General features: G+C 37.9%; 1 protein-coding gene and 1 non-coding gene across 2 annotated transcripts in view; both read right to left on the reverse strand.

Annotated features, from left to right (window-relative positions):
• Positions 1-4,622: 4,622 nt before the first annotated feature.
• The window catches only part of LOC141512464 (uncharacterized), a 55,930-nt gene continuing 46,471 nt past the window's right edge, over positions 4,623-14,081 (reverse strand). The window contains exon 11 of the mRNA XM_074221435.1: positions 4,623-5,477. Coding sequence (XP_074077536.1) covers positions 4,669-5,477 — 809 coding nt within the window. The 3' untranslated portion in view covers positions 4,623-4,668. The remainder of the gene's footprint in view (positions 5,478-14,081) is intronic.
• On the reverse strand, positions 6,473-6,580 carry LOC141510492 (U6 spliceosomal RNA). Its single transcript, XR_012474974.1, has one exon. It is a non-coding gene; the product is annotated as a U6 spliceosomal RNA (small nuclear RNA).

Raw genomic sequence — 14,081 nt, forward strand, 5'->3', positions numbered from 1 at the left:
AAAGGCGAAAGAAATGCCAGAGTAGTTGCCTGGCAGAGTCAGAGGTAAAAGAGAGCCAGCTGGGAAGGAGCAGAACTGGGGCGACATGTAAGGAGTGGGTGAAACCTGGTATAGGAATGGGAAAGTCTCCTGCACATACTCCAAGGGCAGTGGGCCTGGGTAGTGGGTTTTTGCTGTGCCTGGTCCCAGAGCATGACTGAGGTCAGGCCCCGTATTGCTCAAGGACTGCACCTTTAGGATCACCTGTCCCCCAAAGCTCACCTGTGGCTCTAAGATGCTGCAGCATGCACCGTGGCCACAGCCTCCATCCTATTTGCCTACCAGGCCAATACAGAAAAGTACATCACAATACTATAACAATACAAAAAAGATTGATTCCCAACACAAAAAGATGACACTATTTCTCGGTCTTCAGAACTCCTCTGCTCCAGGGAGATGGCTGGGAAGATCGAGGATCTTTTGTCTGGAGGGACTTCGGGACAGATGGACTTTGCTACCTGTCTCTTAATAGAGATAAGGACTCAAAATGCAGAAAGGGACATATATTTTTTGGACAAGAACAAGGCTAGAAAATCATTCTTTATTCATGATTGTAATGATTTGGGATGTTTTTTTCTTTCTGAATTAGGCGGCAAGTAAGACAACTGGGGCAATGGATACTGATTGAAAAAAATTCATTTTTAAAAATCATAAGAAACATAACTTTAACAACTATGGAGAGAATTCTTAATAAGCAAATGTCAATTTTAATACATAAAATTTTAAAGATTTGGAAAAATAAATGAAGATAAAGGCAAAATCATAGTTTTAAGAGTATATCAAATCTTTGAGGGCAGGTAGGTGACACAAATGGATAGAGTACCAAAACTGGAGTCAAGAAAGAGGACCTAAGTCCCAATCCAACCTCAAGACACTTAATAATTACCTAACTGTGTGGCCTTGGGCAAGCCACTTAACCCCATTGCCTTGCAAAAAACCTTAAAAAATAGAAGAGGGCCTGAGTTCAAATTCGGTCTTAGATACATAATACTTGTGTGATCTTGGGCAAATCACTTAATTCTATATCTTTGCAAAAATTTTAAAAAATTAAGAAAATGACCTCAAAATTGGCAGAAATGACAAAAAAATTTGATTACAAAATTCAGAACCATGAAATCAAGTATAGATACATGAATCTGTACATATTTATATATGCATTATTTGTGCATTGCTTGGTTGCTGTCCTTCCTTCTCTCTGTGACTTATCAGACCAATATCAGCTTGGACTACTCTACCATACTGGGCACAAATAATTCCAGTGAACATTTGGAATGGATTCTCTAAATTAACACATCTCATATTTCTTTTGATATTTTTTTTGATATTGTTCTCTAGCTAGGTCTCATATTGCCTGTTTTCCCACCATTTCTTTTTTAGGTCTTTGCAAAGCAAATGGGGTTAAGTGGCTTACCCAAGGCCACACAGCTAGGTAATTATTAAATGTCTGAATCTGGATTTGAACTCAGGTCCTCCTGACTCCAGGGCCGGTGCCCTATCCACTGTGACACCTAGTGTCCCCTTTCCCACCATTTTGTAATGATTAGTAAATCTCGTTCCAGCAGTTGAGATCTTTGGATTTCTCAATAAATGGTTGTGAGACACAATTCTCACTTTATGCAAATAAACCATTGTATGGATCTTTATGTAAGGCAATTTTCTATGTAAAGTGAATAAATTGGAGGATGAGCTGCGGGGGGGGGGGGGGGGGGAGGCAGAAGGGAGACTCCAAGTCCTTGGAGGCAAGGGACCTCTTCATCATTCATGGATACATAGAGGCCTGGGACAGAAAAAAGTAAGGACATGAAGGGTAGAACCAACCAGGTGGGAACTTGGCTAGAACTGAGATCAACATGCTGGGGCTAGACAGACAGGATCAGGGACAGACTCATGCTGAGCACGAAGCGATGGAAGAAAGACATGTGGGTCTGACAGGAGTTGGGTAGGTGAGGACAAAGGTGTGTCCTCTCCAGGTACTGGAGATTCAAGTCAAGTCCTTGATGCTGAGCAGTTGTGGTGATTCTTCACACACCTGTTCTGCTTTCACTTGATTTTGCAGGGAGGTGGATTTTTTTTTAGGTTTTATTTTCTTTTACATGGGGTTTGAGGCAGGAGCCAAGATAGCAATTTTCTCTCAAGACTCTTTACTTAGTTGACTCTGCACAATGCCAATTTATATAAAGAACGAACTATTCTGCAGTCATTTTCCTTTGTAAATCACACTTGTAACCTGTACACACTCTATTCTGAGGTAGCTGAAAGCTAGGTTTAGTGATCACCACTTTTACTAGAGTTTCTGATTTGGTCCGGATAGAGTTTCTTCTTACAATAGTAGAAAAGACTTTGGAAATAAATAACGCTTTCAAACAAAACAACTTTTTTTTGCATTGTTAAATATTTCCCCATTACATGTAAAATGTTTTTAACAATTTTTCCTAAATATTTTGAGTTCCCAATTCACTCCCTTATTCCCAGTCATCATTCCAACTTTGAGAAGCCAAGTATGACATGGACATCATACTAAAAACATTTCAATATTTGTTGTTACCATTATTCATTTCAGTTGTGTCCAACTCTTTATGGCCCCCATTTGCGGTTTCCTTGGCATTGTCTCATTTTCTTACAACAAATTTTAAGGACAAGGAAACTGAGTCAAATAGGGTAAAAGTATTTCATCAGGATCAAAAGTCAGTAATGATTGAGGACAGCTTTGAACTCTTTCTGACTGCAGGCTCAGGGTGCTATCTGTTGTGCTGCCTAGCTCCCTGATTCCCATATTAGCCACCTTGCACAAGAAAACACAAACAAAAATAAAGAAAGCGAAATATTCTTCAACCTGCATTCAGAGTTCATCAGATTAGTCTCTGGATATGCACAGCATTCCCCTCCCCCATGCTAAATCCTTTGGAATTGTCTTGGTTTACTGTTTGGAACAAGGTACTTAAGTCTTTCAGTTTCAGAACAAAACCCAGCAAGAAGAGACAGAAAAAGAAATTATATTTAAAATAACTGCAGACAAAATATTTGGGAATTTACCTGCAAAGAGAAACTTAGGGATTACAAGGACACAAACACAAAACACTTTTCACTCAAAAACGTAAGGAAACAATTGGAGACATGTCAATTTCTCGGGCAGGCTAAGTCAATATAATAAAAATAACCTTCTACCTAAGTTAGTTCACCTATTCAGTGCCATATCAAAGTAGCAAAGATTATTTTATAAAACTGGAAAAAATAAGAAAATTCATGTGTAAGAATAAAAGGTCAAGAATATCAAGAGAACTGATGGGGAAAAAATGTTATGGAAGGCAGCCCAGTATTTCCAGATTTCAAACAATATTACAAAGCAGCAGTTTGGTACTGGCTAAGAAACAGTGTGGATCACAATACATACTATTAAATAATTATAGCAATCTAGTGTTTGATAAATTCAAAGATCTAAGTTTTGGGGATAAGAACTCGACATTTGCCAAAACCTGCTGGGCAAGCTAGAAAGCAGCTGAGAAGAAAGCAGGTAAAGATGAACATCTTACACTGAACACAAAGATGAGGTCAAAACGGATAAATGATTTAGATATAAAGAGTGATAAACTAAGGGAGCATGGAAAAAGATACCTGTTAGATCTATGGATAAAGGAAGAGTTTAGAACCACAGGAGTTAGAGGAGATTATACATAGGAAACAAGATAGTTAATTTTGATTATAAGAAATTAAAAAGCTATTGCACAAACAAAACCAATGCAGTCAAAATTGGATAAAAAAAGTTTTTACAACTAGAATTTCTGATAAACATCTCATTTCTCAAACATATAGTTAACTAAGGGAAACTCATAAAATATGAATGTGCTTTTCATTAGAAAATAAGAGTTGGGAGGGGCCCCTTTAGGCCATAGACTCCAATTCCTCTTTTCACTGAGAAATAAATCGAAGCACATATTGTTCCCCACCCAAACTGACACACCTAGAGAATGTTACCTGAAGCAGTATTGTACTCAACATTAACCCGGTTCCCTATCCCAGGAAAACATTCTGCTTTCATTTAGACTGTTCTGAATATCAATCTGAATAAAACAAAAGTGAGTAAACTATCCATAGCTTTTAGCCCACTAAGCTTGCTATGAGATTCATGATGGCAGGGAAATAACACGAGCTGGCATTTACATAGAAATCTAATGCTTGCAAAGCAGCTGACAAATATCGATCCTTTCATGCACCCTTGGGAGGTAAATGTTGTTTTCCTCTTTCTACAGATGGGGAACTCAGACAGGAATATGTCAAGTGACTTCCCCAGGCTCACACAGCTAGCAAGTATTAAGAGATTGAATCTGAACTCAGGTTTTGAGGATTCAAGAACAGCTCTCAATCCATTGTGCCACCTGCAGATTATAGAATCATTACAAATATAAATATATCCAACAAATATAAAAATATTTGTATCAGAACTTTTGATGCCTCCTCACATGCAAAAAAATAGTGAGCCTCAATCGACTGGGGAATGGCTGAAGAAGTTATGCATAGGAATGTCATGGCAAAAAAGGAATAATAAAAAAGCTTGGGATGTCAGATAAAAATTCAATTGCACAATATGAAATAAGGGATATCTTTAATAATAGATTTTGTACATTGATCATATTAATGAGGTCTTTCTTTATTATGGATTCTCTGATGTCTCTTAAGAGAAGAATGTACAGTAAAAGTTTTACCACATTCCAGACACTCATAAGGTTGCTCTCCAGTGTGGTTTCTCTGATCTGAAGCAAGTTTGGAACTACATCTGAAAGCCTTTCCACATTGACTATATTTATGTTTCTCTCCACTGTAGATTATATGATGATGAGTAAGAAGGCAGTGCTGAGTGAAAAGCTTCCCACACTGATTACACACAGGAGGCTTCTCCCCAATGTGGATTCTCTGATGTTTAAGCAGAGTTGAGTGCTGTCTGAAAGCCTTTCCACATTGATTACATTCATAAGGTTTCTCTCCAGTATGGATTCTCTGATGTAGATCAAGATTGTAGTTTTTACTGAAAGCCTTGTCACACTGATTACATTGATAAGGTTTCTCCCCAGTGTGGATTCTCTGATGAACAATAAGGGAAGAGTGGACACCAAAAGATTTACCACAGTCATGACACTCATACGGTTTCTCTCCAGTGTGGATCCTCTGATGTACAGTAAGGGAGTTGTATACAGTAAAAGATTTACCACATTCAGGACATTTATGTGGTTTCTCTCCACTGTGCATTCTCTGATGTACAATAAGGGTACAGTGGTCTCTAAAAGCTTTACCACATTCAGGGCACTCATGAGGTTTCCCTTCAGTTTGTATTCTTTTATCTTTAGCCACACAGGAACTCTGGCTGAAGATGTTTGCATGTTGATTACAATTATAAGGTTTCTCTACCCCATGAATTCTCTCATGTGTAGTAAGATCAGTCTTGTCTCCATTATATTGAAAATAGTTCCTCCAGAAGGTCTTTGTCTGCCATGCACTCATCTCATCAAACCAGGTCTCTACATTTAATGGAAAGAAGCAAACACACACACACACACAAATAAATATTAATACATCCTCTTTCTTCTGTTGGCAGAAAGTTAAGATCAACATCCAATTTTTCCAATCACAAAGGTCTTTCAACTTAAATGGGCAGAATCAATGATTTGAAAATACTATTAGCTCACACCAAAAAGAAGACTCAATTGACATACAAGCCCACTGGATCATTGCAACAAACCTAAGTCACAGGCAGAGTGAGCCTTCTCGTTATACTTTGCAAGTTAGGTCATCAGTTATGTGACCTGACCAAAATCTCAGCAGCCGAGACTCAAATTTAAACTCAGTGGATACGCTGTGCCCACTGCACTAGACAGGCAGTCTTCTCCATCTTACTCTCAATCCTTTTCTTCAGATGCACTTGTTGACGACAAGGTGGGCTTTCTACTGTTCTGAAGGGACAGGTGTTGACCCTCTATCACTAAGCCAACTCTGAATTTCATGATAAGCTGAGAAAACAATTTTTTATATTCAGCAGTTAATAAATTTCAGAGTGATAGTCACCTTTTCTTATAATCTATTCAGAGCTATAGATTTAGTGCCTTTAGTTGCACATATACTATATAGTCATATTATATCTTTAAGCATACTATGATTTCCCTGATGATCATGTTTAAAATTGCATTTTGTTGGTGTAGCTGAGACCCCATCATGAATGCCAGTCCTATTTTTTTTTTAATATTCATCTGAAACATTAGATTCTGTTCTGGCCTATCATTTTTTAGGATAGTCAATATCTCCTCATTTTAAAATTTTTATCTTTTAATGCCCCCCTTTTGATAAACAAAAAAATTTAAATCTATAAACTTTCCATGTTAAAAAAAAAGATTATTTTTGGAAAGGATGCATTATTATTACTTCTTCAGCAACATTTCTCATTTAGGGAATCAAGAATCCCTTCACAAATTTGCGTGTCATCATTGCACAGGGGCCATGCTAATATTCTCTGTATCGTTACAATTTTTAGTACATGTGCTGCCAAAGTAAGCACGGAATAAGAATCCCTAGGGGAAAAAAAAGGAATCCCTAGGGAACTAGTGATGACCATCCAAGTGCTTTGACCTAAAAACTTCTTAATGATGCCTTAAGCCCAATTTTCTTACAAATATCTCTAAGAAAACAAGTATGTATATAACTACAGCATAGAAGACCTAGTTAAAAAAGATAATCTGGGAAATTACATTTTGCTACAATGCACTATATGAAATGGCATAGGCTTGCAAATTCTTAAAGTTTCCTTTAAAGGAATTACAAATTACAGCAGAACTCTACAAGGTGGAATTTCTACCAAGAATGCCATTATCAACAAAAAAACAAAAACAAAAATCATATGTGTATATGTCCAAGAATATTCACAGCAGCTCTTTTTGTGGCGGCAAAGAATTGGAAATTGAGGGGATGCCCATCAAATTAAGGAATGGCTGAACAAATTTTGGTATATGAATATAATGGAATATTTTTGTACTGTAAGAAATGGTGAGCAGCATATGAACTTTCTCATTTATTAGGACAATTAGAAGGAGCATACATAGACGAGGCACAGGAGAAAGTTGAATTTGAAGGTATAATAATTAAAAAGATGGAGTTAATGGATGAGAAAGGAATGCACTGGGTGACAGGGAAAGGAGAAATAGAATAGGGTGAGCTATTTCACATAAAAGGCAACAAAAGGCAATAAAAAGTTTTTGCAATGGAGTGGAAGAGGGAGAAGCTGGGGAGTGAGGGAGGTTTTACTCATCAGAAGTGGCTCAAAGAAGAAATAACAAAAACACTCAATTGGGTATAGAAAGTTATACTACCCTAGAGGAAAATAAGAGAGCAAAGGGATGGGAGAACACTTTTAAGGAGGCTCAGGGTGAAAGGCGAGAAAGAACAGAATAAATGAGGGGGGGAGGGGATAGGATAGAGGGAAATACAGATAGTTAACAGCAACTGTGGGAAAAAGATATTAAAGAAATTTCTCTGATGGATTTATGATAAAGAATTCTACCCAGGGGCGGCTAGGTGGCGTAGTGGATAAAGCACCAGCCTTGGAGTCAGGAGTACCTGGGTTCAAATCCGGTTTCAGACACTTAATAATTACCTAGCTGTGTGGCCTTGGGCAAGCCCTTGCAAAAACCTAACAAAAAAAAAAAAAAAAAAAAAAAAAAAAGAATTCTACCTACCCCAAAGAAAGAGCTGATGATGCCTGAATACAGACTAACACACATACACTTTATTTTTCTTGAGATTTCTTTGTGTATGTGTGTGTGTGGGGGGGGAATTATTACTTTTACAACATGACTATTGCAATAATGTTAAAAAAAAAAGTGAACAGGCAGACTTCAGAAAAACCTGGAAAGATTTACATGAACTGATGCTAACTTAAGGAAATAAAATTATCACTGTGCAGATGATATGTTATGCTTAAAGAATTCTATTATATAAATATTTTATTTGTTTTCCAATTATATACAACACTAGTTTCTACTTTTTTTTGTAAGGCTTTGAATTTTACAATATTCCCCCCCATCCACCCTTCCCTCTCCCTACCTCCCTATTTAAAGAATTCTAGAGAATGAACTAAAAAAATTACTTGAAATAAATAACCACTTTAGCAAAGTTGAAGGCTATCAAATAAATCATATATCTCACTAGGCATTGATATTATAAGCCATCTTAAAAAAAATCATGGATTGCGACAATCTATAAAGAAGAGAGACATTATGTTGTTTTTTTCACTGATGTTTAAGGCTATTTTTTGATTTGACATTATCTTTGATTTATATTATAATTCCACTATAAGGCTGACATTCAAAGGTACTGATTAGCTCCCTGGGTCAGTCCTTCATTATCTGTGAGAATGTAGCAAGTATTATAGAATAGTAAAAAAGAAAGTTAAAGGCATCTTCCCTTAAAAAGATTGTTTTATATATAAACAGCTCTTTAAAAAAAGAATCAAAATAACATATGCAATTGGTGTTCAAGTACATGTATCAATGTTTGTTACTAGCCAATTATCAAAAATACACTAATTTATTATAAAGCTTGTATATGCTAACTAAAGATACATTTTGTTGATGGGTTAGGGAACTAAGAACAAAAGCTGAATTTCCTTCCGTTGAATTTCCTTCCCTTACCAGAGTTTGTAAAATTATTCACCCATTTTTCCACTTCAAACATGTAAGGGATCATTTCATTCACATCAAAATATAGCTGGTGGTATAGAAGATAGAGAGCTAGGCTTGGAGTCAGGAAGCCCTGAATTCAAGTTTGGGCTCAGGTACTTATAAGTTGTCTAACCCTGTCTATTGATTTCTTCCTCCCCATGATATAATGTTGTCTGATATCTTCCAATCCTTTGTGGCTAAACAGCTAGAGATGGCCATCCACAATAGGTATTTTGTTACTTTCCTTCCTCTTAGTTTTTACAAAACTCGATGCAGTCTGGCTCCCAGCTTCATTATTCAGCTGAAATAGCTCTTTCCACAATGTGGCCACTAAAATTGTCCTACAATAAGAGACTGAGGCAGAGTTCTGAGCCAATGACCTTCCATTAAATGGTCCGTGATTCCCTCTAATAAAGTGGAGCTTAGATCTTCCTTATGACAGGAGATCTTTTCTCCTTCAAGCGCCTGACTTTTACAGAGGTTGGTATCTCAAAGATAGAACACTTTCATTTTCTTACTTTCCTACTACTGTCCAGGACACAACCCTCCCAATCATCCATGCTCTTGACAGGCATCATTGACTCCTCATCATTTCTCAGGCACTTTCTCCCCATATTCAATCTATTGCAAAGTTGTGCTGATTCTACCTTTGGAATATCCTTTGACTATCTCTTTTCTTTCTCAATTTGCCCAGGGGCCTCAATAGTCATCACAAGAACAGACTGATTGGGTTCACTCTCAAGTCTATCCCCAGTCCACTCAATCACCCCACAAGCTAAAGGTCTTGCCTGATCATGCCACTCCCCAAACTAAAAACCCCATGTGCCTCCCAGTCATGAAAACCCAAAGATAACATCCTCTTTAGGTTGTTCGAGACCTATATCACATGGCCCTTGATTACTTGCTAGCCTGAAATTGTCTATCTGTTGGATTTTGTTAAGTTTCATTCCAGAGTTTCCAACAAAGTCTTTGTGTTTGTTTCTTTTTTTGGCAAGGCAATGGGGTTAAGTGGCTTGCCCAGGGACACACAGCTAGATAATTATTAAGTAAGTGTCTGAGGCCAGATTTGAACTCAGAGTACGTACTCCTGACTCCAGGGCCAGTGCTCTATTCACTGCGCCACCTAGCCGCCCCCCAACAAAGTCTTTTAATAGTGTCACTGATTCACCATTACAAGATAAGGGGACAACCATGGAGTCCAAGCCCCTCATTTTTCAGATGAGGAAACTGAAGCAAGGAGGTTCAGTAACTTACCCAAGATCTCACTGCTAAAAAGTATCTGAAAAAGAATTCCAAGTCAGGTCTTCCTCCCCCAAGTATAACAATCCTTTTCCTACCTTGTGAAGAGAACTCTAGGGATAAAAGTCCACACTCCAGCTTTTACCTCACTTACCTGGATGGGAGTTCCTCAGGTCTTCGTGCTCCAAGTAGGGGTCCAAATCTTCTCTGGGAATGGGAAATCCTAGGCATGGCGAATAAGTAAGGCATGAGGATGGAAAGATAACCCAGGACCACAGATGGTTCCAAGAAATATTCAAAGATAAGTTTTCACAGTTGAAGGCCAAAGGGGGAAGGATAATACAACCAATTTAGAATCAGAAAACTCCAACTTTGTCTACCCCCTTCATAGAGGAACGGCCACATTCCAGTTTTCATTTCCTAGAAATTAGATAATGTAGAGAGGAGAGTACATTGGATCTGGAGTCAAGAAGACCTGAATTCAAATCTGGGCTCAGGCACTTACTGACTCTGTAACCATGGGCAAGTCACTTAATCTGTTTGCCACAGTTTTCTATACTAAAAAATGGGGATATTATAAAAACCAAAAACGAAGGGTTGTGGAAAAGTATCAACTGAGAGAATATTCATAAAGAAAACTCTTAGCACAAGGCTTAGTTCACAGTCAATGTATATAATTAATTCCCTTCTCTTTCTTGAACTGCATCTATACTGAAATTTAGGAGATATATAAAGGAAGAACAAGGACACACTTGGTATTCAAGAGTTCTGAGATTAACACCCTGGGCAGCAAAATACAAATTCTTCCTATTAACAAAAAAGAACATTCTAATGACAAAACACTTCCCAAAGAGGAAGGGTGGCCTGGGAAGGAAGGGGGCTCCCTTCATTGTGCATCTTCAAGGAAAAGGAGTAGGAATAGATTTTTAAAGATTTTACAGACAAAATTAACATCCATATAGAGGTTAGACATGATAATAATGCCTGAGATTCATCCCAATCTGAGAGTCAGGACACTGACTTGGTACTTGACCTGGAGCTGCCCAGAATCAGAGAAAAAAACAAGCTTAGGGAGTCACTAAGGAACCCCAGCTCTCTATCCTACAAGACAAGAACATCTCACAGGAAAACGTCTCATGGACACTGGAGGCCTGCACTTTGGTCTAAGAATTGATGGCAGATTCAGCGTTGCAAGGGAAGTGGTTCTTACCCAGGGAGAGCAAGTTCTGAGCATTCTCCAGCATGACATCCCTGTACAGCTCTTTCTGATCATGGTCCAACAGACCCCACTCCTCTGGCATGAAGTCCGCAATCACATCCTTGAAAGTTACCACCTAAAACATCAAAAATCATAGGACTTAAGAGCTAAAACCCTAGTCAGAACTGATCCAGTCCAATGCTCATCTAGATACAGCAGTAGGGAATTGTTATTCAGAGTCAACATTTGGAATCATAGTCATGCAAAGCTCAAAAGAACAGAATACTGACAAAAGCATTTTACATTTTCAATTGGAATAAAAGTTAGAAATGCTTTACTGTGAATTTCTACTCCCTCATGGGATCAGAGAAGTTAAGAAATTATATATTTTTACTAGAAAAGATATGAGGAACCTTGGAGAAGAAAAATATAGGGTGGCATGAAATTTCTTCCCAATTCAAATTGGCATAAATGCTACATTAAGAAAACTCTATGAAGAATCTGAGAGGAGTATTCTAGGGATATAATCAATGAATAGAGAATAAAGAAAAAGGAATAATGGTTTATTTCCTAAAAGACTGAAATAAATTACTGTCTAGATGGAAACATGAAGAGTATGCTTAAGTGATATCAGAATCTAAACTGAAGGGGATTATCTATTGTTATAATGAGAGTTTGAAGTAGCTCTGGGTATTTTAAGTCATAGCCAAAACATTTTATTTCTTGCTTTATGGTTGCTATTATTAGTGAGTTTTGACAGTCTTACAGAACAAAGGGGTGGCTAGGTGGCAAAGTGGATAAAGCACTGGCCCTGGAGTCAGGAGTACCTGAGTTCAAATCTGGCCTCAGACACTTATTACCTAGCTATGTGGCCTTGGGCAAGCCACTTAACCCCATTTGCCTTGCAAAAACATAAAAAAAAAAACCATAAAAAAAGAAATGAAGAACAATGATGGAAAAAGGAGGATTCCTTCATTCATATAAAATGTTTTTTTATTACCTAATGTGGAAGCCAATTCGTGAGATAAAATTGAGTTTCTTTATGAGATCAGTGATCTAAACATACCTAGAATCCTGAACCTTCGAAGAAGAGGCAATAAAATGAGAGGTAGATTGAAGAATATAGGATTGTCTAGATCTGAAAGTTCTTTGAAACACGCACAAGGGTCATTATTTTCCCCCACCTGTTATGTGACGAAAAAATTTGGTCAATTTGCTTGGTATTTGATGCTCTTCCATTTCAATCAGTGATATCATTCCATTTATCAGAGATCCTATTACATTAGAGCATTATCTCCATCGAGTACAATTATTTATTTATGCCCTTTTTATATAACATTTCATTTTTAATTTCCTTTATTTCTATAAAGTTCTGAAAAACCTTCCTAATTTAATGAAGACCCTATGATTGTTATCCCCAGGAAGGGTGAAATTTCCATTACATCAACTATAGTAGACAATGTCTGAATGGCCAATAATCAGGAGACATTCAGTTAAGTGACTATTATGTAACAAGCCCTGTACAGAGGACTGGGGGTATAAATATGAAAAAATTAACTACGCCTGGCTTCAAGCAGCATACTATTTGATGGAGAAAGAGAAAGACAAAAAAGAAAGCTGAAAATGGTTAGGGGAGAAGGTACCCAAATCAGTTTGTGCTAAATAAGTCAATCACATAGGTCCCAAGGTACAGGCAAGTGCTAAGAAATGAGAAGTCTCTTTAAATGAAGGTTTGAAGTTCACATCTTTCCCAGCCCATAGTGGTGAAGGATATACATAGGACTGAGAATGATGCTTAAATAGCTTCTCTTTTGAAATCTGAAGTCATTCAACGTTGGTCCCTTCCTCTCCCAACTCTTTCAGTCTTCTGATTATCTGTTCAGGAGATAGATATTTTAAATTAGCATAGGCAAAACTGAATACATGGTTTCCCTGTCCCTTCTCTATTCCTATCAAGGGTATCACCATCCTCTTAGTTCTTCAGGCTCACAACTTAGTAGCCACTCTCATGGTGTATATCTCACCTCCCTTATCCAATCTGGTGACAAAGCAACTCAAAGCAACCTTTTGCAACTCAAATAAAGCCCCTTCTTTCCACTGATATCTCAACAGCTTTCGACAGAGCCTGCCTGCCTCAAGATTCCCTTACTCCACTGCATCCTCCATTTGGTTAACAAAGTGATCTTCCCAAATCTGACAAGTGACCAGATCACTCCCCTTCTCAATAAACTCTAATGGCTCCCTACTTCCTCCCAGATCAAATACAAAAACCTCTGGAATTCAATATCCTACATCACCTAGACATCCCCTATTTTTCTAGTCTTCTACCTTCCCTTTAGCCAGATACTGTTTCAATGACACCAAAATCATCCATATTCCTGGAAGACACTCCATTCCTTGATGCTAGAAATTTTTTCTGGCATGGCAAAATTGTTGGGATCTTTCACCTTGTTATTCTTAGATTGCTTCTGCAGTACAGGTGATGGAAACCCTTCACTATTGGTTGGGCCCTGACTATCTGGGGCATTGTCATTCGTTTTGGCTGGGTATTAATTGAAGTGGTACCTGTGTCTCTAAACTGACCTTTAGGATGATTTCAAAATTTAATTATGGTGATTATTCAAGAATCTGGCCTGCTATTTGTCATGATTTTGCCTACTATCCCCAGTGGGAGAAAGCTCTAGTTCTTTGAATCTTGGAAAAGTCAAAGGTCCTTTTTTTGAGACTGAATCCTCTGAGGCTAACCTCTAGGAGCCTGGGATAGTGTGTGTGAGACTTTTAGCTGAGCATTGCTAAATTTCTATCCCTTAAGTGACAGGGACTGACTTCCAGTGTATCCCACAGGATCTAGCTCCAGTTCTACACACCGGCACACTAGAAAGGAGCACCTGGCTGCTTCTCCAGGA

The sequence above is a fragment of the Macrotis lagotis genome, chromosome 1, assembly GCF_037893015.1.
Source record: "Macrotis lagotis isolate mMagLag1 chromosome 1, bilby.v1.9.chrom.fasta, whole genome shotgun sequence".
Lineage (NCBI taxonomy): Eukaryota > Metazoa > Chordata > Mammalia > Peramelemorphia > Peramelidae > Macrotis > Macrotis lagotis.